General features: G+C 43.9%; 2 protein-coding genes across 2 annotated transcripts in view; one reads left to right on the top strand and one right to left on the bottom strand.

The window, feature by feature from the left end:
• Positions 1 to 1,065: 1,065 nt before the first annotated feature.
• Positions 1,066 to 4,417, bottom strand: IFT22 (intraflagellar transport 22). The gene is made up of 5 exons (XM_041423150.1): positions 4,305 to 4,417; positions 3,992 to 4,071; positions 3,825 to 3,914; positions 2,990 to 3,192; positions 1,066 to 2,092 (listed from the first exon to the last, which is right to left on the bottom strand). The coding sequence occupies exons 1-5, from the start codon at positions 4,341 to 4,343 to the stop codon at positions 1,944 to 1,946; spliced, it is 561 nt and encodes a 186-aa protein (XP_041279084.1). The 5' UTR covers positions 4,344 to 4,417; the 3' UTR covers positions 1,066 to 1,943.
• A 16,002-nt stretch (positions 4,418 to 20,419) lies between these two features.
• Positions 20,420 to 26,987, top strand: part of COL26A1 (collagen type XXVI alpha 1 chain) — a 165,862-nt gene continuing 159,294 nt past the window's right edge. Inside the window, exon 1 of the mRNA XM_041423060.1 lies at positions 20,420 to 20,571. Coding sequence (XP_041278994.1) covers positions 20,420 to 20,571 — 152 coding nt within the window. The remainder of the gene's footprint in view (positions 20,572 to 26,987) is intronic.

The raw sequence follows: 26,987 nt of genomic DNA, 5'->3' as shown, positions 1-26,987 counted from the left end.
CTTTTTGGATGATACAAAGTTGAGTCTAGACATCTGTCTTTGGTTTTCTAACACTATTTTTCTTCTCTGATGAACAGTGTGTTGCAGTCTATAGATACCTGTAATTTACAACTTTTTTTTAGTTTAAACTAAGATCATGATTGACATTTTATATGAAGGTGATGAACAGGAGAGTTCATTGACTTTTCAACCCTGGAATCACCCAAACAGTTTTACACTCCAAGTAAAATATCTGGTAGGTTTCACACCAGTCATTTACCAGTGAACATCACAATATTGCTGTTGGGAAAAAACTGAATTTATTAAGGCAGTATATTTTAAAAATTGGCTCCAGCACCACACAGCTGGAAACAAGGAAAAAGTAATCTAAGGCAGCATGTAAAAAACTGTTCTCTAGTTAGACTGTGTATTTTTAATAACTGCTTCCAACAGACCACCCTATGACACTGATTGCAAGCACAGAAAGCCTGATTGTTCAAAAGCCGTGTAAGTAAGACAGATGTTGAAATGCCAACCTCCCACTATTCACCTCCAACCTATTCTTTTCATCCTTTTCAGCTTATTTCACTTGTTTATTTCCTGGTGTCCTTTCTCTCAATGATGTTGCTCTTCAGTACCACCCTCTTTGCCTCCCAGAACCAACTGTATCTTTTAGCTTTAATGGCAGAACAAGAACTATTCAGAGAACTTTTAATCTTTCACCTCACATGCCACTTGCACAGGCTACTCACTGCTCAGAGAAGAACTATGAAAATAGGAAAAATAGTAGATTAATTGAGCTTGATCACCAAAAAACCCAAGAATCTCTTACTTCTGTTTTCTTGCACTAAAATACATTAAGTACTTCCTGGTTTGTAACACACTTTCTCTAAAGGATGTTTACTGAAAGACTGTGTCAATGTGGTGTCATTCCTTTGGCTACTTGGGTCCCAGTTTTTGAAAATGTCTCTTGTTGTAGGCTGAAATGTATTACAACTTTATCACTATTTTCCTTACTAAAAATGAAACAAGTTGCTAAGAGTTCCACAAACCCATAATTTACTTCCCCTTTGAGAACAAAGAGGATGCATTTTTAAAATGTTTTTATTGCCTTAGTAATACACGATACAAAAAAATGTCTTCTGCAGCAAAACACACAAAGAACAGGAATGAGTGCAAACCAAACAAATCAGAAAGTAAATTATCTATGAAACCACTTACTTCAATGCAACAGGGAACAGTAAAGTTTTGAAACAGCTTTTCCTCCTCTGGAGAACGCAGAACTTATTGGAGCTCCTGACCTAAGTCAGAATATTGCATTAAACCAAGATTTCAATTCCTTCCTCCCAGAGAGACCTAAACATTGTCCTCACAACGTGTTCATTTTGTTGGAATAGAAGAAAAACTTAGTCTTGAGAAAGACTGCAACCTGCTCTGTCCCGCCAAGGCAATGGCTGTGCCATGTGCTCTCCTCAAGGGAAAGACAAGGACAACTTGGAACATAAAAATCCACATGGTGGATTCTACACCATGACTTCTCAGATCTCTATTCCAATCAGTTTGTACTGACTTCCAAAGACAAGCCTTCAGCAGCTAACACGAGCACTTTGCCCAGATGCTTCAGCAGAACTCCAGTGTCTTATGTTCTGTCAGGCCTTCTTCTCCCAGCAGTCCTGCACAGAGGAATTCTCAAGACATGGCCCATACCTTTGTATTTTGGGCCACACTAACACGGTAACACCTTCCTGTGCCTCTGATGCCAAAGTGCAGCTACAAAGTTACTCAAATTCCTGGATGTGCAGCCATCTCCTTGACACCACAGTTCACTTGATGTCACCCCTTGTTCACAGGCTGAAGCCTTTGTAGCCTGGCAAATTCTCCTTGGGAGGGTCTGTTCACAGGATAGTATAGCTTACAAAGGGAAAATTGTATTTTTTCTTCCTTGTTCAGTATCTTTTTTAATATTATGAGATAATTGACATTTCTTCCCTCTCTCTGCTCTCATTTATTATAGTGATAATGCTTTTGAAGTACTTGATGAATTCCATCCGAACATCTTCAGGATCTTCTTCTAAGTTGGAATGGATCAATTTTAACTTGTTCAGTGGATAAGCTTTGAAAAGAAATAAGAATAATTAGGGATATTCCTCTTATAAAAGAAATAGTCACAATCATGAGACAGCTCAGCTGGAATTCAGTAACACAACGTATGACAACCCAGATAACACAGAGGAGGGCAAGGAGAAATACAGCAGAGTTTGTCAGTGCTGCAAATAAATACAGCTTTTTGCCAGATTAAATTCACAATCAAATTAACTTCAAAGTTTATTATTATTGAAGCATAAAGTCTGGTTTTGGTCTCACATTCAGTTAAGCAGAATTAAACAAATTGAACACTCAACTGCACTTTTATTATTAAAGTGATATGATACTCTTTGATTATTTCAAAATTATGGAATGATATTGTTGTATTAAATATATATTAATATATTAATGCCTATAACAAACATGTGCTTGTTTAAACACTGGAACAGGTTGCCCAGAAGGGAGAGTGTGTTTCCATAGCCATAAACAGCCACAAATAATTTTGCAGTATCTAAGGTACCTATTGCTAATTTTAAGATTCAGCTCATTAGCCTTTTATTTCAAATAAAAGGCTATTTCATTAGCCACTTATTTCTCCTGTTCTTTTGGCTGGCAAAATACAGACTTAAATGTCCTCAAAAGTGTCTGTTACCAAAAAAACATCCAATGTAAGAAGAGTTCTAGTTTCTGGCTCAGCTGCATACACACTTAGAGAAGCCACTAAAACCTTCCCTTCCCTTCCCTTCGAATATTACTCACCTTTGAAATCCATTATTTCTGTTTTTGCCAAGCACTTTAATCTAGTAACAGTTCTTTAATCAACAGATTTAGATGAAAAATGCAAGCCACGAGGTATTAACAATTTTAAAGACACAAAGATCAATCAAAAACTCTGAGCTACAAATGGAGTTTTCCATCTCCTTACCCAAGGACAGGTTTTCTGTGTCCCCTGCACTGCCAGGCTTGTGATGTGCCACCAGGAGACACTGACTGTCAAGCAGAGGCTGCTGCTGCACGAAGCACGAGTACCACATCTCAATTTCTTTCAGGTGGCTGGGCAGCTCAGGGTTGAAGATTATTATTACACCATGAGAGTCCTTCATCAGGGCTGGCCAGCATGTTTCAAACCTTGAAAAACACAGAAAATGGAAAGACTGACAGCTGTAGAGAAGAAACATGCACTGATATTTCCTCAAGTTTTTTCCCCTTCTCAAGAACATATTAAGTGCCTTTTTAACATCAGTAATCTTGCAAGTTATATATCATATTCCAATTATTTTGATTTATCTATTATGATAGTTGATCCCATGATTTTCTGATTTGATGACAATGTAGAATTTGGTCAAATGCTCATATAAACTTCATTTAACATTGCCCTAAGAATGGAACATTCTCAATTCCATCTTTTAGAAATTAAGGCCTCAATCATATGCATACATTGTTTGAAGTCCACTCACATAATTTAATGGAGATGAAGGCAACTACAGAGTGGTCTCTGTCTCCTGTATCTGTAACTTCCTTCCAGGAGTTGTGTACTTTACTGTTTGAGTCAGTCCTTATCCAAAACAGAGTTCAGCAGTGATCATGGAAAAGAGTACCTAGTGTTGGATGCTTTACAGCAGAAACTATAAAAATATTTTGGGGTAAAGAGTCAGGAATACTCCTCATATCAAACAGATCATTGGATTGTGCCTTGAGTATCTTGTAAACAGAACTATCAGGAGTTCTGTAACCTGGAGGAAGTAACAACGCTGGCTTACTTCTGATCACCACTGCAATCCCAGAGCTCGAATCGACACGCAGCTCCCTTGTTGTTCCCGTTGAGGTTTGGTTTCTCATACTCCAGGATCCTGCGGGGATGATGGATGCACAGTGGGATGCGATGGCACCCACAGCAGAGCGCGGGGCTCGCGGGGCTCTCGCTCACCTGACCCCCTGCGTGGGGCTGTAGCTGCAGATCCCTTCCGTGCTCTCGGACACGAAGTTTGCCAGCACAGACTTTCCAGCCTGGCACAACGCGGGGGTGAAAGACAGGACACGCACAGGAATTTAATGTGCCAAAGCCACAACGTCAGCGCTCACCCAAGCCCCCCGCGCCATCCCTCCCGCTCAGCCCCGGTGCGTCCAGGCCTGGTCCCGCTTCCTCCTTCCTTCCTTCCCTCCCTCCCTGTCGCCGCAGTGACCCCGCGGGGCTCGGCGGTGCCGTTCGGGTGCTCCCGGGGCTCCCGGCCCGCGCTCACCTCACGGGGCCCCACCAGCAGCACCTTGGCCCTCAGCATGGCGGCCGGGCACGGCGCCCCCCCGCGGGCGCTGCCCGGCAACGCGCCGAGCGCCGGGAGCGCGCGGCCATTGGCTTTGCCGCCGTCACGTGACGGGCGGACGGGGCGGGACGCGGCGTGAGGCGGCGCTCTGTCCGTGTCCCTGCTGTGTCTTCTTCGTGTCCCCGCTCCGTTACCGCACTTTCCGCGCTCTCTTTACTGCTCTGTCCCCTTCATGTCGCCTCTCCGTTCTCTCAGTGTCCCCGCTCCGTCCTCGTGTCCGTCCGCTGTGTCCTCACTCCGTCCCCGCAGCCTCCCCGCTGTGTCCCCTTCGTGTCCCCAGACTGTGCCCGCAGCGTCCCTGCTGTTGCCTCACTGTGTCCCTGCTCTGTCCCCGCAGTGTTCTTGCTTGACAGAACGAGAGGACACAGTCTTAGGCTGCACCAAAGGAAATTTAGGTTGGATGGTAGGAAAATGTTTTTTAGTGAAAGAGTGATAAAGTGCTGGAATGGTGTGCCTGGGAGGTGGCGGAGTCACCATCCCTGGATTGGATGTGGCACTCAGTGCCAGGGTTTCGTTGAGGTGGTGTTAGGGCGTGGGTTGGACTCGATGATCTTAAAGGTCTCTTCCAACCCAGTCATTCTTTGTGTGAATTGTGTGTGCGAAGTCCCCTCGCTGTTCCCCGACTCTGTCCCTGCTCTGCCTGGCCTGCCCATCGGTCTGCTGGAACAAATGTGGTGTCACAGCAAAAGGGCAAAGGGATCCTTCACAATGCACGTGCTGCTGTGGCCCAGGGCAGCTTTGCTAAGGGGGAAATCCTCCTGGCATTCCCAGCTGCTGCTTTCAGCCAGGGACAGGATTTCCAGCCATTGAGCTGTGTGACCCCTGAGCACTGAGCAGAGGAGGAACAGCTGGTGACTTTTGAGGGCAGAAGTGGGAGAAAGTGGAAAGTCCCTCTCAGACTGTTTTTCTGCCCACAGATACCAGTCTTTGAACCATGAGAAGATAAAGCCTATGGCTCCTGTGCAACCTTTCAGGATCTAAAAGTCAATGAAAGATGGAATAGACACCACCAAGCCCACTGCTGCACCCCATTGCTGGCCACATCCATGCAATGCTGCTCCTGCACTGGCCTCAGTGCCCTGGCAGGCAGCCCTGGAGGGGTGAAACAGGCAGAGGTCAGTGCCCTCTCCCAGAGCCCTCTGTCAATGTGGTCTTCAGGCCATTCTGCACTGCTCTGGTGTCCCTCACTAGCTCCAGCAGTGCTCTCCTTCCTCGTTTCTTTGCAATTTTAACTGCAGATTCTCCTTGGAAGGATGATGAAGCCAAGCTCTTGAAGATTCTTATTAGGGCTTGTTAGGGGAAGCAAGAGGCTTTTTGAAATGGCAGCTTCTAAGAAAATAAAACATCTGGCAGACAGATGTGCTGCTTCAGAGCTGTTTAGTGCCCAGGTACAATAGCACTTCTAGACAAGCTTTCAAATAGGGCCTCTAGGCGCTACCACAATGTAAATGTTTATTACCAGTGCTGCTAATAAATGTGAACCAGAAATGCTCTGCTCTCACTGAGGGGGTACAGTCTTCTCTATCACAGTGGAGACTCATTTGTTGTTTCACTCCTTGTGCAGGGATAGTTTACAGTACTTCAGTGTGGCAGTGGCATCCCGATGTTCACACAGTATTTTAAATATCACAAAGCCCTTTCTTTTCAGGTTCATGGGACTAAGACAATGAAAAAGCAGTAGCTGCAATTACCCATTAATTTGATTCTGCTGTAGCAGAATGGATGTGTGCTTTCTGTTTGTGTTCTGTGTGATTTGGGACCAAATTCACAATGAGCTGGGACAACTCATAGTTAATTCTTTCCTCAGCTTTGTTGTTTTCCACATTTCAGACCCACAACTTCCAAATGAAAGACAGAAAGGGTGGCCCAGAGAGAAGAACCAGGACAGCCTCAGCTGGCATATGGTATTAGCTGACACTAGCACATGAGGAGAAATGTGTTATGAAGGGTCCTATTGTGGACACCAGCACAGAAGAAGGGGAAATAAAGCATAAGAGGTAACTGAAACTGGGTAAAACTGGCTGTTTGTGCAGCTGCCCAGAAAGCTATTAGGATTAATTTTTAGATGGAGTGTCAGATAGGGACTTTGTGTGTTTATATTAGCCACTGAAGAGTAAGGAGAGCACAGCTGACTAAGGGTGCAATTTTTGGATTTATCCATGTGATTTAGGGTTTGAAGTCACTTTAGAAAGTGGGAATTAAGCTTTCAAGCCACTTAGGATGACTTTTCGAAGGCATCTAAGTCAAGTACATTTGATGTTATCAGCATCTGCCTTAGGCATATGGGTAAAGCTATGTTAGTGCCTGATGTATTGTTTGCTGAGAGCACATGTGTGTGAATTATTTTCCTTCACTGATTTAAAACTCTTTGTCAGACTGCAGCAGAGAGGAAGCTCCAGCAGTAAGTGAACTACTTCCAGACAGTGCTGGTAATGGTCTTTATGTCTTGCATTTATTAGATGGTGGGTTTTCCACCATGATGTTTTGATAGCAAGCAAAAATTATCATCTTCAGGTGATTTTCCTTGTGAAAATCCTCCTTCTTCCCTCAAAAGCCAGTGGAAGGTATCAATAATATTTTAATAAAACTGTTGTTTGCTCTAGAAATGCCAGTGAGAGATGCAGTTGTTGCTGTATGAGGGCAAGTGATGTTTTTTGCCTCAGTTGCAGATCAGAGGATATTTGCCTTCAAGGTAGAGACCCACTGGTTTTACTGGAAGCAGCAGTAAAATGTAATGCCAGTCAGCTTTCAGATAATACTTGAGCACTTGCAAGACATTCAGTCTTTCAGTATTTTAAATTTGCATTGTATTTCGTTTAATGTGGCACATAAAAATTTTCCTATGAAAACAACTAAAAAAAATTTTTCATAAGCTTTTGTGGCTCAGTATTGGTGCTTTGTTTAATGTACTGTAGCAATGTTTCCAAACTTTGGGAAACACGCCCTGGAGCACTCCAGTTGTGTGTGAAAATGCTGCCTGGGTTAGAAGTACAACCACATGGCACAGCTCACCATGAAGGGCAGGCTCTGCCTGGTTGCTGTGTGTTGCGTGACATTTATTGTGTGTGTGCAGAAACAGCTCTTCAGTGGGTGCAGACAGAGACCTGCATTACATCAGCCATTTATTTATACTGGTTCACCTGGAGGCAAGGCATGGAATACAGAAATTGAGAGGAAGGAACACCTATTTTTGAGCATTGTAGCCCATTATTAAAAATTCAGGAGAAAATCAATATTGTATTCTCAAAGCTTGTTGGTTAAGAAGCTCAGGGCAGGGATGTGTCTCTGGGGCTCAAAGCGTAGCTGATTAAGTAAATGATGGTTTGGATGAAGTGTGGCTGCTCTCTGGAAAAATCTTTGGGGGGAGCTATGGCAAGAGACCAAAGGGAAGCAGGACATTAAGGTGCATTGACAGGGGTGCAGTGCAGCCCTGCTCTTTGTCATGAGTCTGTGGGGTAACACTCAGTTCAGTCTCTCTCAGGAAACCCATTCTGGAATCAACAGGAACAGCTCATGCAAAACCTTATTGCTTTGTTCATGCCAACAGATTGTCAAGGACTTCAGCTCTTATTGATCTGTGGCCTCACAGTCCTTCCCAGGGGAGATGAGCATCTTTGTTTCTATTTTGTAGATGGAGAAACAAAGCAGAGATGTAAGAACAAACCCAAGGAACATCAGTCTGCCTCTATGGTCACCCCAAGAAAAGACACCAAAGTGTTCTGATTTTTGAGTTACAGTACATGAATCCAGAAGTGTTTGTTTCTGTGGTTTAAATCTTCAGGTGCAGCTGCAGATGACGCCTCTGATAGATGTTTTCCTTATTCTAAAGTCCGTGGAGCAACAGTAACACCTAGTGGCTGAATGTGCCAGTCTGTTCCTCCTTCCTTTCCTTCCTTTCAAGAAGTAGAGTTGGAGGGCACATGGTGTGATTGACAGCTTTGACTTGCAAGGCCAACACTTAGGATCTCCAGGGATTTGCTATTTTCCTTTCAAGCTCCCACCACATTCTGTTTTCTATTAAAAGTGGTAGATGAAATATGAAACTCTTCCTCCCACCTCCCAACCCCCTTCACTTTTCTGGCTTATGGAGGAGGTTGTTCCAGTCCATCTTGATCTGTAGGTGGGTGGGCTGTGAGTGACCAAGCCTACTGCTTCCAGCTTGGAGCACTCAGATTTCTGTAAGGAATCCAAGCTTTTTCATTTTCTTTTCCTTTTTTTTTTTTTCTTTTGGCCTGAAAAGGATCAAGCAGATCATCTGGTGGAGGTTGGTGACCTCAGTCCATTTGATAATGTGGTGTTAACTTGCCTGCATTAAGGCAGACCAAACCAATCAGTTCCAAGAAGTACCATTTCCTAAAATGTGGTGTGTGGGATTGTTTGCCACAATCTACTGGGACTGCTAATTCATCAGAGAGGGACCCCTAGAAAAACAGCATTAGGGAGGAAAGAACCCACAGATGTTTATTGTGTTAGCAGGAGAGCCCTTCAGAGGGTCTTCACTGCCCCTCACAGGGGAAGGTTTCCATTTTTCCATGGAAAAAGAAACATTAAGCAAAAGTATTTCTGCTTAAGCCCAGATCATATGCATTTGTAAATAGAACCTCAACTCTTTGTGGGAACTACTGAGACACTGGGTTTGTCATATTCATGCTGTTCAGTTTTAAATTTCTGGTTTAGGTATTCTGAATTACCATTGGAAGCATCTGTTTAGGGGAGTCTTCACTGCCTGCTGCCAGAGCCTGAACTCTAATTTACACTGTGGATATATGCTCTGTTACACATGACATTAACTTGTATCACCAGTCAAAGAATAGTATTTGCCTTCCTTCACATCCCCAGTTCTTCATCCAGCTTCCTCTCAATTACCTGTTTAGATGGAACAGACTAAGTTGAAAACTAGCCTGATGCCTCTGGGATAAAAAAAGAAAATAAAAGAATCAGCTCCATGAACCCATTTACTGAAAAACTACACAAAAGCCTGGTGCAAACAGAAGGGAGGTAATGGGGACCAGTGGGGACATGGCCAAGTGAGACAAGGATGGGACCTTTTGGCTGCTGTGGAGATGTACATGGAATTAAAGCATGCATATATACATACCATTAGTCAGACCTCCTAAACCTGGTGTTCCCAATACATGTTTGTGAGGGAAGGCAAAGAGAAACACACCCTGATGATGAGAAATGAGGAATTTTGTGCTGGCATGTGTTGGGCAACATTTACTCTTAGAAGGAGTGTGGCAGCCTTTTTGGGCTGGGCGAAAAGTCTTCCTTAATTTTTGCTAAAAATGCTGTCAGAGGTGGCAGACCTGAAAGTAATGAAAGAAGACAATCACAGGCTAATTGTTATTTGTAATTCATAAGGGATCTTGGATCCTCTTCTATTAGACATGTATGCTTTTTGTTTTGAATACAGAATTTCAAAGTCAGCTTTATTTCTCAGTGGCAGCTGTGGTGTTTGCCACCCGTGTTGGTCTGGGAAGAGGCAGCATTTATTAACGTTCTCTGTTCTGGTTATTCACTCAAGCCAGACCCTCAATGACTTCATAGAAAGAAAGCAAAGCAGTGTGTAGTGTCTTTAGAGGGACTGCCATGTACCCTGTAGGAGAGGAGAGCCTACTGACAGGAAGATTTTGTTTTCTCTCAGTTTCATTCTCTGGTTTGACTTATGTGTAACTTTGCAGTTTATGGCCAAACACAGAAGTTCCTTAACCCCATGATCCTTCCAGGCATTATGTTTCTGCTAACATCCTGGGTCAAATCAGCTGTCTTTTCACACGTCTCACATTCATTTTCATTTAAGGCTCAATTACCTCTTGGCAATATGCCACTTGTGACAACAGATTTATACCAGTAATTAGTATGTTTTGAGAAGTCTGAAATAAAATCTTTGCTCCTTTGCTTAGGTACCTGGATGCAGTGATGAATTTTTAACTCTACACCCTAAGCTTTAAAATATTTATTCTTAATAATTTTGCCTCAATTCCCTTTAAAACTTAGTAAAAGTAGTGCATTAGTTTCCAATGCTTGGCTCACTTGCAAACTCCTCATTTGAAATTCCCTCCGTAATATCTCTGGGCCGCAAAAACCCGTGTGTGAGACTGGCCCTCTGAAAGGGAGCTGCCACTGCAGACCTGCTGAGACTGAGCCTCCTTCCACTGCTGCAGGTGGGCTTGAAGCACTGTGCTGTTCTTGGTATTTTAAACACCACGAGGAATGTCTTGGAAATATAAAAAGCAAAGTAGACTGGGCACTCTGAAGGAGTTCATATTTAATAGAGATTGTTGATCATTTAGTATTAAGTGGTTCATTATTTTATTGTTCTTCAATAATTTGAGAGCTTAAATCTTCTACTTTTGGCTTGGCTAGTGATGCTGTCTTGAGCTGGGTTATAAAAATACTGTGCTTCACCTAAGCACAGATTGTTATAGTTTTCATCTTAATTAGCAAGCTGCAGATTTAGATGGATTAATACGATCACCCTTTCTTTTGCCATAGAAGTTCAGAAGTATAATCTGTCACTTGTGAGAACATAAAGAATTGGACTGGAAGCATTCCAAACTCTTTACTGTAAGTGTTCAAAGATTTAATGGAGTCCTCAGTCATAAAATCTTAAATTTGAACTAGACCTTTATATTCTCCATTCTTAAATTCACCATTTTTATGTCCAGGGGATTTCCTGTTATCCAAGTATGTACGGAGGCCCTTTATTTCCCTCTGTGTGTGTTTTTTAATTCAAATCAAATGTGTATGTCAGTGGTTGATTGCACTTAACCTCTTTAGGTTCATATTTCTTATTTAATTACATTACATTTTAAGGTTTAAGGCTATATATTTACTGCAGTTAATAGCAAGCCATATTTTAATGAAGCTGTTATCATCTGCAAATATATACAGAACAATGGAGATTGATTGTATAGGACCTTTTGAAGAAATTGTATCTCAAAGCCATTTAAAATGAATAAACACAGTGGAGAGTTTTTCTTAATGTAGTTCTTCACCTAACACAGCTTTAGAACTCAGGAAATGAGTGGTTGGGTTATCAGGGCTGTTGTTCTCCTGATCCCCACCCAGGGACTGCACCTCTGTGGGTTGCAGACACAGCTGGAGTGTCCCAGTCCCAACAAACCAGAAATGCTCCAGAACTGCAGCTCCAGTCACCTCCCAGGTACACTGGCCAGGATCCCCCTCTGCCCTGCCTACAGCTCAGCTCTGTGCATCTATTGTCAGTCCATTCAGGGAAGGCTCAGTACAGGAACAATTATTATCTGATTTTACTGAAACATCTGAAAACAAGGACAAGTATTACCTAGAGATCATGTCCAGAAAATCTGGGACAAATCTCCTGTGCTCCACTAGAATTCAGCCAGCTGAACACCTGTTTTCAGTGCAGAACAGGGCATCACCCTATATTGGGGCACTGCATTGGGTTCCTCACAACAATCTGAGAGTTAAATACTCTGAATTGAGCCAAAAAATGTTGGGAGACACTTCTTTCCAGGCACACAGCAAGGCTGATAGTCTTGTCCTACCATTCCATCACATACCAAAAATCTCCTTAGTCTGGTCAAAAGCTTTTATTTCTTCTTTTGGGCAACAATCAGTTTAAATATTTCATAGTATCTTGCAGACTTTATAATTTCCTTTCTGCCAAAAAACAATTTATATCTCTCTTTAGATTACATCTCATCTTGCTTCTTTTATTTTTATTTCTCTTCTTTCATTGTTGTTACTATTTATACCATGTCATTTTTATTCCATTCCTATTATCCGTACAATAGCCATGATACATAACAGAGCACTGAACCCTGTGCTACAAAGGGAAGCACTGAGAGATTTCCTGATGGCTTTGGTAGGTCAGGGAGTTCAACCAGATTCTTTCTGGGTGTAGACTGACAGCCCATGTATCCTTTCTGCCTGAGACCCTGTGGCATGAGGGGCTGTGAGCCAGTGTAATCCCAGAGGATTATTTGGGGATTGGTTTTGCATTTGTAGAGAGATTGATCTCCCTTAGGCAGAAGAGAAAACAGAGAGATGAAGAGCATTTCTTGTGGTAAAAGAGATTTGTATTCTGTGTGTAGAGCTGGACATAAGTAAAGTACAATTTAGTAGCTCCAGCTTGGGTCATTTAAAAGTGGAAGCGAGGCCCTGGAAGAGGGATGGATTTTGGAAACCAAGCCCATTAGGTGTGGAATCCATTGCTGACAATGGAGTATACTGTGAACACCTAAGCTAGCATTAGTGTACACGTGCTTAGCCAAGAAATACTTGGAACCTGTTGCTTTGCAGTGACTTTATCCTTTAATGCCTGCAATCTTTCGTGTTTAGCACCTTAGCTGCCTTTTTATTGCTTCCTTGGAGGAATCAGTCAGGTTCAGAGAGGAGATTGGGTAGAGAGCCAGCTAAAGAGCAAGGCAGTGCCACTGAACAGTGCTGGTGTTTGCTTGGATGATTGCTCCCCTTGGAATGAGGAGACCCAAATGTTCATAAAGGTAAATTGATAAATCTGGCAAATATTCTCTTTAAATAATCCCCAGTGCTCCCAGAATAACACACAGCTGTAGGGGAAAAATAAGGACCCCAACAACTGAACAGGATGTTGGGCTGCATTACAGTAAGAACAGAATATATATCAAAAAGGTGTTATTGTTATTACCTAAACCACTGGTGAGTTCTTGTTGAGAGTGCTCTTTTCAGTACTGCTCCTTCTTCCTAAGGAGGATGTGATTAAGGGATAAAGCAAGGAAAATGACAGTAATACTGTGCCTTTCAGCTTTGAGTTATAAAGCAAGACTGAAGATATTTGGTATTATCTTGTTTTAAAAGAGAGCTTGCAGTGATTTTAAATGATTTTAAAATAATGAAGGAGATTAATCACAATGAAACAGACAGAGTCTATGAAAACAAGAAGAGTTACATTGGAAAATAGAATCTTGGGAAAAGAATGAAGACAGAGAAGGGAGAGATTCATGTGAATGCTCCAATAAATATGTGATGTCAGTTATCAGAGGGGTCCTGTGAATCTGGATGTGCAGGGTAAGGTGAAGTTAGAACCGTAAGGAAAATAGGAGAGTGACAGTGGCATTGTGACTGTTGGCCAGTAATGCAGGCAGTGGAAGCCACACTGGAGCAGGCTCTGGGAAACACCTGCAGCAAGGAGCAAAAGGGAGGTCCTGCAGCCTGGGTGGTAGGTCCAACACGGGCAAGGATGCTGCAGGGTGGCACTGACTGACAAAGAGTTTGCAGTGTGAAGACAGGCTGACAGGTAAGCAGCTTGTGGAACAAGGCGGGAGAGAGAAGAGGGAGAAAGCACATGGCTGCTGTTAATCCACCTGAACTGCAGACAACTAAGGTGAAAATACTGGAGGCAATTTCAGCTCTTAGCTGGGCAGGATCTTACTGTGGACGTGGTGGTCCATATACAGTGGGACTGAGTGCAACAAGTTTCAGCTTGCAGCCCACAAATTTTTGAAGGACCAAAGCCAATTTCTAGGGGCCCTGTGAAAGTCAGTTAAGAAAAGCAGACTATTGTGGTTAGTCCTTGTTGTAATGGCCCACAGAGAAAGTTCCTAGGAGATTTTAAAAAAAAATCAATAAAAGCTGTAAAAATATGGCTAGAACATTCAGATTTGTTGGATGGATGAAGGGGAACACCAGTCTCCCCACTTGCATCCCCACTGGTTGTTCTCCTTGGTTCCAAAGGGCAGGTGGCAATGAGGGTGTGCAGGAACAGGGATGAGGGTGCTTATTTCCATTACTACTTAGGTATGTGTTTTGTGTGCATTTACTTGTGTATTTTGTGAGGAAGGGAGCGAGCCCACTCTCTCTTCTGTGACTTGCACAATACAGAAGGGGGACTCAGACTCCCACTCAAGTCAAGCAACCTTTGTCCATGGGAATATTAGGAGGAATAGGAGGATTTAAGAACCAGAGTACAAAGCTGAGACATTCTTGGGTCATAAAAGTCTTTCCTTCTCTGAGATTCCGAGAGGCCAATACTCAGGACAGGTTTTCAAATTAGCTAAGCCCACTGTATCTGGATATCCTATAGTCAGTGACTTGAATAAAAAAATTGCAGCCTTGTCTCTGGTAGCTGCTCCCACTGCATCTTACAAAGTACTTTGTTTTGTTGTAAAAGTTCAAGATTCTCTGTGGTCTGGAGAATTTATAGTATCAGTGTTTATGTCCTGTACAGAATCAAGCAAGCAGGCAGCCCCCAGTGACTGAATGATGTTTAATGAACAGTTAATGAGCAGGATCATGGTTTGGGGATACAGACATGGAGACAGACCTCCCAGTGTTTTCTTTAGTGATCTCAGTGATGGAAGAGACAGCAGATTTATTAAATCTGTAGATGAGGCAAAGCTGGAACTGAATGCAAGAGTTCTGGAAGGCAGGATTAAAATTTCAAGTGATCTTGACAAATTGGTGATATAATCTGAATAAAATTAGATGAAACTCATTAAGGACAACTGCAGGGCACTTTGCTTTGGCAGGAATAGTTTTAACTAGCAAGTACAGGATGAGGGAAGGTCAGGCTAGCAGTCCTGTGGAAAAGGTAGAGAATCCCAAACTGAACAGGGATTAACAATAGTGTACAGATGTCAAAAAGGCAAATCCTCAGCAGGGCAGTGGTATTCCACAGAAATATAAATTATGGATATCATAAAATAGATGTAGACCAATTGGAAAATCCAGAGGAGAATACCAAAAAGAAGCAGAACTATTCCATCTATATGACTATATATATATAACTATATCCATCTCCTTCACATGACCTGAAGAAACTGCTGTTGTTTTGCTTCTAGAAGACAAAGAATGTTATTAAAACATTTATTAAGTATGTTGAGGAATTAAAAGTCTCTTCAATGAGAGAAGAAATAGTTTTCTATATCCATAATAAAAAAGTAAGCCATTAAGAGCTTAAATTACGGTAAAGCAGAATGAGGTTGGATGCTAAGAAAAACTACCAGAACAGAGCACAAACATTGAAATTTGTTTTCAGATGACCATGGAGACTTTCTATCTTGAAGTCTTTCAGAACAAGGCAGAAAAATTTGTGCCAACAATAATCTGTGTATATCAAATCTTTCCTTCTTACTGGGAAGAGGAAGAAGGAAAGGGTAACTCTTACAGTCCTTCCTGGCTACTTCTGGATGTGTTTCTACTCTGGCAGGTCTGAGTGCAATACCCTTGGTGCTATTTCTGCCTTTTCTTTATCACACCTGTGTGCACCCCTGCTGCATTCTTGATGATTCTGATGGTGTGTCCACAAACTCCCTGTGCCTGTGCAGATCAGTGCCTGACATCAAAGGTGACATAAATCTTTTTTCCCAGGACACAATCATGCTCAGAGTATGTATAATTCCACCGGACATAGGCATTGTCTTGCTGATCAGTTGAGTCATCACATTTTCCATCTGCTGAATTATGCTTCAATCTGAGTTATTTTATCCCTTGTATTACTTTATAATACCCACACAAGTGCTTCACTCAGGCAAAGTTCTCATCTATGGTCAATGAATTTTGCCATTCATGACTTCTGACTCATTTCTCATGCTTCAGGCAATAACACTGTCTATCAGGTTTGCTGTATGCTAAACTGCTTGTGTAAGTGAGCCTTTTTTCATTTCTATTCCATTCTGAATTGTGATGAAATTATTCCTGGTCAAATGTAAGTAATGTCCACACAATAGCTATCTACTAGCTTAAAAGAAAAACCTCCAAAAATTTTCAGTCTGGTTTAGGTTTAGTTTGACTCCCCAGTAATAGACATGTTACAATAACCTTAGTAATCATATAATTTAATTTATAATAGAGGTCGTGAACTCTTACTGTTACTAACCTCTTATCCATCTCTTTCAATTTTCCAATGTTTCTTGAACGCTTTGTATATCATAATGATCTAGGCATTTTGGGAAGCTAGAAGGGATTTATCTAAATTATTTTTGGGTTTAGATGATCTTATCAATGACTTCATTCTAGCTTCAAAAGGACACTTCATAATTCTAAAGCTCCTCAAGGTTTTATCAACCAGAACAAAGCTGCTTTTCCTTTGGTCTCCTCTTAGTATCCACATGAAAAGTGCACTTGAAAAATCCTAGGGATTGCCCTTTCAAAATTTGTATGCCATGATTCTAACAACACTGTGACTTTTCTTTTTCAGCTAATTACTGACTTTTGAAATAAAAGTGGTGCTGAAGAGTTGAGATGGCATTTCTGTTGTGGAGCTGCAGTCTGCTTACAGATACAACAGTGCTTTTCTACCTTTTTGTGCCACAGATACCTCTTTTGCTGTATCATTCCAGTTTTTCCCTTTCAACTGAACAAAAATCAGACTAAATGTTGATTATTCCTTTTATTGTCTCTATTTTCCACCACTTCATTTATTGGTTGGCTTGCATGCCAGGTGTGTATGGTTAAAGAAATTATAGATATTTTCTCAGAGCAATTTCTGATGTATTAAGGCTCAGGTTTGCCTAGTGGGTTGGGAGGCTGAAACACAGTCCATGTGCCCACATGGTTTATGTTCAATGGATTATCCTTCTAACATGACAGTGTAAGGCTGGCATTTGCATAGCAGGTGAGCAGAGTGCAGGAGGACAGTCCTCCAAGGATTTCTTCTTTATGACAGCAGAGTTCACAAGGCTGCTAAATGAAAACCTGCCCCTTACCTCTTTACTTATTTCCCCCAGTGCTGCTCTGCATTGTGGCTTTCCTGTGTGCATCTGCCCCTTCCATCTTGAACTGAATTAGTGAAACACATCCAAATAATTTATTTAGCCCTGCTTGCCTGGGCAAATCTTTAATTAACAGGCATAAAAAGTGTAGCTTTCTATTTTAAATATAGTACGTTTGGTTTATAAGAACAGGACTGTTCAGATTTCAAGGGTTTTCTTCTCAAAGCCAGTCCCTCTGATAAATTGAAGGGATTATGTTTTTGTTGGCTGTCTTTGTTACCTCCATCACTGTGTTTCCAATTTATCAACATAGTTTTGAGAAATTGTTAGAATATGTTGCACTCGTAAGCACCGTTGGGAGAAAAAATATTCATTTATTACTGCTATTGTGTTTGATTATATTACGCATATCCAAAGGACTAAAATGAAATGTCATCTTTAATTCTCCCCTTACAGTAGACAATATCACCCTTTCTTCTCTCTTTCCAGAAACAGCTTGGAAGTCAATTCTTCATTTTCATTTTAAATCAACCATACAGAATAGAAGCAAGTGTGTGTTAGGGACACGGAGAAGTAATGGGAGTCTGGAGATCTGAGCTCTGTTTCTGGCTCTGCCTTTAGCTCTTTCCAGTCTTGAGCAAAGTCATTTGACCTCTGGTCTCCACTCTCTCAGTTCATGAAATAGGAAGACCATTTGCTTCCTGCAGATGTCTCTAACAATTTGCCAGAATCATGTCTTGTCTAATCACCTGTGTTTAATATTTCCTAGGGTCTTGCAAAATCAGTGAAGGCTGAAGCAGCAAATTTTCCATGCAGTTGAAAATAAAATGCTTTTGGAAAGTTAAGACTTGAAGACTACGAAGAGCTTCTGGAGGATCTAACCCAAGAGAATGGGTCAGAAAGCCACTGGTGCTGTTCAGAGTTGTTAAATATTGATAAATGATCTATCTGAGCCTGTCAGGAGAGAGAGGTGTGACTGGGACAAAACCCTGAACCCTGCCCTTAACATTCAGTCTGGTATGCAAGGAACTGCTGGGGTGGAGGTCCAGCTGCACCCACTTTGTGCACACAGAGCTGAGGATGAGCACCCAGGTTGAGGAGAAGGAGGGTCTCAGAGAACTGCTCAGTTTTTGCTGTTCCTGCCTCCTGTCCTAGGTGAAGGTTGAATTTGGAGTGGTCTGTAGTCCAGCTTAGAGGGAAGAGCAGGGAGGAACTTTCTTCTTTTGTTGCCCTGTCAGGCTGAGCAGAGGTTTCCTGAGGACTGACTCTGAACGGCATGTCTGAAAGGCTGAAGATCCTAGGGTGACTTTCTGAGAGCTATGTGCTTTCTTGGGGGTGAGAGAAGGGAAGGGAAAACGTTCCCCTTGCTGGAGGTGAGGGAAATACAGAGGGAAGAATGCTCAGGCTGCAGGCCTGGGGATAGAGGGCCCTGTTATATCCCAACTTCAGGCACTGAGGGCTTTTGTAAATATATAGTATCTGTTTCTGAGTGGGCTTGGCATCCAGTGTTGCTGTAACAGAAGTTTTAGTTTTTTTTGGGCTCAGAGAGTGCTGGTGCACTGCCTGCCCCAGCTCTGGTCTGGGGCAGCCTGGGGAGGCTGTGCTGAGCTGCAGTGCAAACTGCATCTCTGCCTCCTTGTGTGATTTGCTTCAGTGATTAATGGCAGCGGCTGTTTAAAAACCTGGTGCCTCATTTGCAGTCTAAACTTGTCTGGTTACAGGCTCCAGCCAGGGGCTATTTATCTCTGTGTGCAGGCTCTGGAGGTGGGCACCGTGGGGGAAGGGGTAGCTGCTCACCTGTGGCTGGGGGCAAATGCCAGATACAAGATAGTGGATTTTCCCAGCATCTTGTAGGGAACATTTTTTCAGCTGCAGCATCTTGCAGGGATTGTATTGTTCTTGAGGGAAGAGGGTCTCTGCCTTTGCAGAACCCAACAGGGAGGCCCTGGGCCCCTAGAATATCCCAGGAAGAGACCTGCTTTCAGTGGTACATCAGGGCTGTCTTTGGCTGACTGCACAAACAGTGAAGGTGCAGAGGGGGTGTTGAGAGCTTGCAGGATCTGAGGGTAAAAAATTTAGAAAGACAGTTGTGTCATCTTAAAAATTAAATCCCTTATTGAGGTGTTTGGTGCAGAGAAGTTGCTTGCCTAATCAGTGAGCTGCAGCAGCCCAGGTTCCTTTGGAGCTGGGAAGGGGACACGGAACCAGCAAAAGAGGTCATGACACTGTTGCCAAATGGGGGATGTACAAGGGTTTTAAACACAGATTCAGCTGCTGTACTGAGGGGGAGCCTTGCTGCTGCCTTTCTTCTTGGGGTGTTACTGTTGTGAAACACCCACATCCTTCTACAACTGCAAAAATGTTCCTCCTGCCTCTTCAAGTTCAGGGCCATCCTGGGTGATAAACCAAGGGGGTCTGTGGGAAGTGGTGGCAAAGGGAGTGCTTGTGTGTGAATCATAGAATCATGAAAGTTGGAAAAGATTTCTAAGGTCATAGAGTCCAACAGTCAACCTCACACTGGCATGTTCACCACTAACCCATGTCCCCATCTGAGTGATGCCGGAATGAGCAGGATGCACATGGTGAAAGCAGAGATCACTTTCTCACTGCTTACTGTGTGAGTGAAATGTCTTAAAATTATTTATTTCCTATTTTATTTGTGTAACTTCCGCAGCAGAAGTTATCTGTGAACGTGGCAGCAGGCACCAGCTTTCGGGTATTTGGGCTGCACTGCTGAGCAGTGAGTTCCCTTCGACCTGGCCCTCGGTTTATTGGGGAGACACATGGACTTCTGCTGTGTGTGGGTGATGCCTGGGTTGGGGTGGGGATTGGAGCTCCCCGGGCGCTCCCTGCCCGCGGGGCGCTGCCGGCAGTGCCCGGGGCAAGGCGCAGCCCCGCGGGTTCCGTGTCCTGCGGCAGCGCGGCTCGCCTGGCCCGGGCCGCCTGCCCCGACGGAACCCCTCCGCAGCGGGGTCTGCCGCGAGGCCTGGCAAGGGTTAACGCCGAAGCCCCACGCCCCCTTTGACGGAGTCGGGCCAACCTCGCCAAATTTGAAAAGGCATCCGGGGCTGAGTGTGCGCCCTGGGAGCATCGAGCCGCGCTGGCCCCGGACCCCCTGCGCGGGCAGCAGCCGCAGCCGCCGGGGCTCGGCTTGCCGAGGGTCGGGGCTTCCCTTTGGCAGCCGGAGCAGCCACCCCCTTGCCCGGCACCCCTGCCCCGTGCTCCCCGCTCCCGGGGCTCCTCCGTGCCGCGGGATCCCGTCGTGACCCCGGCCGGTGGAGCACGGTGTGGCCCTGCGCCTGCCGTGCAGTGTAAGAGGGAAAGGGGAGGCGGTAGGAAAACCCCGTTCTTGCAAAAATGCAGCTCGCTCTTTTCTTATCCTGGTGCTGCTGCCTGCACGGATGCGCGCTGGGCACCGGCTTCCTCTATCAATTCCCAGCATCAACCCTGCAGCACAACTACCCAGAGCAGAGCTCCGGCTCGCCGGGCAGCGGCTTCGCCAGTCGTCGGTGAGTAAGAGCGGGTCCGCCTCCGGGCGAGGAGGCTGCGCCCCGCCGGTGGCTCCGGGCGACAAACGGGCACGGCAAAGCCACGGGCACGGCAAAGCCACGGGCACGGCAAAGCCGCGGGCAGTGGTGCCCTGGAGGGTGCCGGGCCGTGCTGGGCTGCTGCCCCTCGGCGAGCCGCACTGGGCTGCCCGCATCCTCAGCGGGGTGCGGGACGCTCCCTACCTGCCCGCAGCAGTGTCCGCCTCCTGGGGCAGGGAGCGGCTGGAGATCGAGGAGCTGAGCTTGGGTAAATGACGCCCGCAGAGTCTCCCCCTGCCGCGCCCAGCCCGTCGGGGAGGGGAAGGGGCTCTGCCGGGCTCCGCGTCCCTGCGCAGTGCGCAGCCGGAGCAGGAAAACCTCCTGAGCCGGGACACTGGGGATGCCGGCAGAGGGAACTGTTATAGCCCTCGGCTGCGAGGAGAAACTTGTTCAGCTCAACAAAGGAAAGCCCTTAATTACAGATCTTTCTTCAAGAGCTGTAACTTCCAAGTAGCTGTTTAAAACCAAAGCTCCCACTTTTCTCCTCTCCCCCCACCCCAACCCAATTTCTTACAAACTTAATATAAATCAGGTTTGATTTACTGTATCTTACTGCTTCACTAGAGCAAACAATTTAGGCTTCTCCCCCTCCCCTCTGTTTTCTCTGGGTATTTCTCTAGAGGTGAAACAGCTGTTCAGATGAATGAGCTGCACTGTATAAAGCAAGAGAGTGGCTTAACCTGATTCCAGTTGTTCTTGAATTTCACTTTTTTCTTTTTTCCCCCCCGCATCATTCCCTTAAGTAGGGACTTGAGATTTAATATTCAGGGCTCGTCCATCCTGTCTCTACCTCTTTTCCTCCTCCCTTGCTAATACCTAGTCTGCGTGAGTTGTGCTGCTGTGGAGGAGGGCTTCTGTTAGCACGGCTTACTTGGGCTGGGGTTTGGGAAAAGGCACGGGCTCCGTGGATTTCCGTGCCGGAGGTGCAGGGGCGGCACCAGCCCGGTGCCTTGCACGGGGCTCGCATATGGTGCGGAATTCCCCCGGGGGGAGGTGGCTTTGTCCGCTGCGCTGTCTGACAGCCCTGGGGCTGCAGGGGGTGTGATGTTAAACTACAGCAACTGTCAAAGGGTTTGAAACGGCAGAAAATTATAGGAGAGTAATGGGATAAACCTATCCCAGCTGGATCTCTTCCAAGGTACCCCCTTCCCAAAGCATGAGCTGCAATGAGAACCACATGTCATTTGTCTTACATATCTATTAGCCTGCAGATCTTTGTTCAGAGCTACCACACTTACATGAGTGTGGACTCTGCTCACCAAAGACCTTCCCCAGTTTGCACAGCTTTCCCATGCCTCAATGGTTTGGATAGCTGATGCTTTGTCAGGGGAATGTGTCTCTCTCCAAGTCTATAAAGTGTTGTGTAAAACCACATAAACCTGATTTAAACAATTATGTTGGAGAAAGCTGGTAGTTTTTTTTAGATTTATTTTTTATGTCCGATGGAACTTTGCCCTGGGAGAATCTCCCATTCTAGTTTAATACAGAGGGGGAAGTAAAAAACAGAAGGGAGGAAAAAATCACCAGTGGATGTTGTGAAAGAAAAATTCAAGTGCTCAGTCAAATATCACACGTTGAAGCAATCTTTGTATGTTTTAATTTCCCCTTGAGTGGTGAAGTTTTGTTGTTGGCAAATGTCTAACAGCTTCACTTTCTGATGGGAAAATCTGTTCCCCTTGAGTGGTGAAGTTTTGTTGTTGGCAAGCTTCACTTTCTGATGGGAAAATCTTCGTGGGAAAACTTTCCCCAGCCACAGTGTTGGACTTTTGAGGGAAGTCTTCTGCTGGGTGCAGCTTCAGGTTGGGATAGCTGGACTTTTCTGGGTTTAATATGGTCCATGATAGGAGAGAGGCTTTTTACTCTGAGTTTGACATTGATCTATAGGGGTGCAAAGCCATTTTTCAAGGACTGAATCAGACTGGTATAGATGGGTTTTTATGTTGTTCAGTGTTCCTTTTGCCATTGAAGCAGGGAATCTTGGTAGCACCTGAATTATGTGAAGCAACAGCAGCTCCATCACAATGAAGCTTTCTGGCCTCTGCTTTGGAGAGTCTGGAGGAGACAAGATGATAGGAAGGTGATTGCTGTTAATGGCACTACATGGCCATTCCCACTTTCTCTTCTTCAGCGTTCCAAGTGTGTGATTTGTCCAGTGTCTTCTGGCACTTTTCTGAATCAAAAATAAGCAGGGACAGAGCCTTGAAAGTTCCTGCTGCAGCTCCAGGTGTTGGTACATTGCAGCACATACTGATGGAATACTGTACAGTGGATAGGTTTCCTTGATACAGGACACACCATGTTTCTGCAATTGTCTTTTCCTGTCTTTGATCAACAAGTGATTGAGCTGTTTGAGAATCTGCTATCAATTTTCTAAAAATTAACTTGTCATAAGAGTTATATTTCTTCAAGGGGAGAAGTTTCTGGAGTCCTTTGTGTTGATACAGCCCTTGGTGTCTAGATTGCAGGCTGGCTCAGAGATGGGCTACTGAGGCTCTGAGGACTGCTGACCATGTTTCCTTTCCTGGCAGAAAAATAAGGTCCTGAGCCCTGTAAAAACATTGGGGTGGTGGTCAAGGGAAATTTGGAGGGAAAATTACTGTTATTCACAGTCTTCAAAGTGAAGCCATGGAGTACTTGTTCTGGAGGAATGATGTATTCTTTGTTTCCCTCCCCTTTTTTTTTATTTTAATGAATATTCTAGCTTCTGGTTGGCTTCAGTTTACAGGTCTTGGTTATTAGACCACTTGCAGTCTATCTTTGCACATGCTTGAATTGAACTTCTGATGTGCAAGTGCTAGTGACTGAAATCCAGGCAGCAGTGTCTGTTGGCATTGTATGGACTGCAACAGCCTCACAGTTTAGCTTGAAATTCCCATTCAGTGCATGCATTTTGAACTTGCTGCTGTGTTAAGGCAATGAATGGGAAGTGGGCCTTACTGGAAGCATAAGAATGGAGGGGCTGCCTGCCAAGGAGAAATCTTCCTCCAAGCTCTGAGAAGCTTTGCTAACTGAGTTAAGGGAAGCTTGTTCCCGTGCTGGAAGTAGCTCAGTTGTCAAGGAACGCTGCCTCTGTGTTAGTTGTCTTTGGGGTTGGTGTTCTTCCAACTCCTTATTCTGTTTTCCCTGTACTTTCTAATTAGTCATGCATTGAGTCCTTGTGAACTTAATTGTGGGAACTTCTGAGAATAGATGCAGGGCTTAGACTGGAAACCTCTTTGGATGAGAAGTGGAGGTGGCTGATAGAAAATCCCAAAACATGAACCCAAAAGCAAAGTAGGATGGTAACTTTTTCACTGTGATCATTACAGTACCATCACAAAAGCCCTCTGGGGTGGGTGCAAGTCCAGCTGTGGCAGTTAGTTCTTCAAAACACTCTTCAACCTAAAAACATCTTCCTGTTAATGAACATTAGAGCCATGATGTTACAAATAACAGGACTGTGCAAATAGATACTCTTATCCACATTCTGCTGCACATGTGGTCACAGTAATTCCCAGTGATTCCTATAGCAGTGATGTTTCTTGAGGATGAATATGGAGAGGAAAGTAATATCTGATAGCTGTAAGTGCAATATTTGGCTTTGACATGGAAGGCTAGGTGGCCTTTAGCCATTTCATGTTGTGACTCAGAGCACAGCCCAGGAGAGTGAGACCTGGGTTCCAGTTGCTCCTCTACCAATGGTTTACTCCATATTATGGAGCAAATCACTTTGCCATGGTTTCCACCATGGCAATAGTGGAAATAGTTAAACATGGAATAGTTAAAACAAGCTCTGTGAGCTGCTTTGATGTGGGAATGATACTTAAACAGATATCAGCTTTCCAGTACTGCAGCTCATCTTGCTTCCCTGAGAAACCCAAAGTGTTGGTGCTTGAAATATGTTGTCAATTATTCCATGACGCTACCAGTTTCCTAACAGATCACTTGGATGTCTGGCTCTCAAGATCAAGATGTCTGTGTGAACCTCTTGTAGGTAGATGTGTTCTGTCCAGAATAACTGCCTGTGTTATGCCTGGCCCTACAGCTACATCTGTGCTGGGCTGGAAATGACCCTCCCCAGCACAACTGCACTGAAATGTAGCAACCTCCAGCCTCTTAGGTGAGGTTTTAGTTCTTTTAAGTAACTGTGAGTCTCTTTATGTGATAAAAGCCTGTTCTTAATATTAAAAGGTCATCTATGAATAAGTATCCCTATTTATGTAGTCTGTAAGAATGCTTTCAGAATGTGTATCTGGAGTTTTCCTGCTGGATTTTTATTAATTCTTTCTTCACTAGAGACAGATGACTTGAACCTTATTTCAGCCTCAAATTCTGAACCTCTCGTGACTCTTAAGTGGGTGTGGAATATAAAACTATACATATTGGCCAAGTGTGGTTCTCTCTCCTTTTAGTGACAGGATCTTGCTCTCTGAGTCATTCTCTCCATCACCTAATTGTCTGCTCATTGCCTGAGGTCCCTGGTTTTGCTATGGACTGTGAGGATGTCAAGCAAACAAACTGGGATTTGTGTCACGCTGAGTCCTCTGCTCTAATTCTGCTTTGAAGTGCCCAGCCCAGGTAACCAAGAGGTCAGAAGGTCTTGAGCTCATCACCAGACCCTGGAACTATCTGGTGTTTGTTCCCTGGACTCTGCAGCCATATGATCTTCATCTGGCTCGTGGGATTCAGGGCTGTAAGTTTGCAATGCAATTAGCAGTGGAGCCAATGGTAGGCTAAGGGTCTGGTGACACTGGAATGGCTTTGAAATACCAGATGTGATTGTAGCTACTGCAGTAAATTGTACTCCTGTAGAAAATCTACTGTCCTGCCTTTCCAGCTGCTTGTGTGAATAATTTCCCCTTAGATAGGTTTCATTTACCAGCTCAAGGGGAAAAAACAAAGGGAGCAGAAAGGCAAAACAATGGGTGCCAGTGAACTTGTGCTCCACTTGGATAAATTAACAAACGTTTCTTTCAATAGTCCTTATTTTTTAGTTTTCTCAAAGTTGAAATTGTTAGGGTGCTAAAGTGCTGGTCGAAATGGGTCAGGTTAGAAATGTCACAGCTTTGCTTGGGGAGTGGTTCTGTGACACTGGGATCATAGAATATTTACTTACATCTTAGTTTTGTTGGGCTGTGTCTTGATAAAGAGGGGAAAATGAAGAATGACTTTGAGATAACAATTAAGAACTGAAAGCATAGAGTGCTTTAGGTCTTCTGGGTCAGAGTAATGGACCCTTTCCTGCATCAGACTTCCAGCATGTCTGGAAATTTTACTGATTTATAAAGCATAGATGCCTTTCCTGTAGGACAATACAAAAATTGTCCAACTGCATTTCTGAAATATACACAAAGCTCTTGACTCACTTTTAATTAGGCAGATCTAGACAGTGCTTAAATTTATTTCCACTGAGGCATAATGTTTATTTTAAATCTTTGAGCATACAGCCAGCCTGTGCCAACTTAATATCACAAGGATTCTGTTGAGGAGAATAGCTGCAAATTAGAAAAAAGGCAAATGCTACTAATTTGGTTACTGTCCTAAATTTTTCATCTTTTTATATAGCTGAGTAATACTAAATCTTTTGCTTAGTGCAAATATGCACAGTGTAGCACTCATCTGAATTAGAGTCCTTAGTACTGCAGAAACCAACGAGAGTAGGAACTGTGATACTATTCCTTGTTGGTTTTGTTCCTTGTCTCCTTTTGTTTGGAGAAATGGTTGTTTGTTGATGTATAATTTATTACATTATTTAGGTGCTTTGGCTGCTTTTGACAATGGCTTCCTCCTCTTGGAATTGGACAGATGTGTAGGTTAGGAGTATGCTCGGATGGAAGTATTGTCTGTAATGTTTAGGCCTCACTGTTTGAAAATAGCTGAATCTTTTGGGGAGGAAGAACAAATAGGAAGATATTTCAGATTTCAGACTACTTTTCTGCTTCTAAAGCTGGGCAATCATATTTCTGGCAAATAAAGAAGCCTCTTCTATCTCTCTAGAAATGGCTTTCACCCAGAGGCCCACACAGTGTATGCCTCTGAGGCAAAAGTTGAAGGCAGTTTCACAGTGTTTCGTGTTTGGAACAGGTCAGTCTCCTCTTCCATATTGATGTAGTTTATCTGAGAAAGAGAATCTGCCACTCAAAATCATAGTAGCTGATTTTGAAACTGAGAAGAGTTGCAATCTGTGAGATTCTTTTATTTAGGACTCTTCCCTTTGCCTCTGTGGTTTGCTTTGTGTCTCCTGTCCATCCTCCCAGAGCTGAGTAAGGCTGTTCTTGTCCAGCCACCTGCCTTTGTGCTGAGCAAACAAACCATCTGTCAAAACATTAAAGATAAACTGAGGTAGCACTGCATAGAAG

The sequence above is a fragment of the Onychostruthus taczanowskii genome, unplaced genomic scaffold (assembly GCF_017590055.1).
Source record: "Onychostruthus taczanowskii isolate IOZ18803 unplaced genomic scaffold, ASM1759005v1 scaffold75, whole genome shotgun sequence".
NCBI lineage: Eukaryota > Metazoa > Chordata > Aves > Passeriformes > Passeridae > Onychostruthus > Onychostruthus taczanowskii.
Note: the sequence above shows the minus strand (reverse complement) of the source record. Positions and strands in the feature narration are given on the sequence as shown.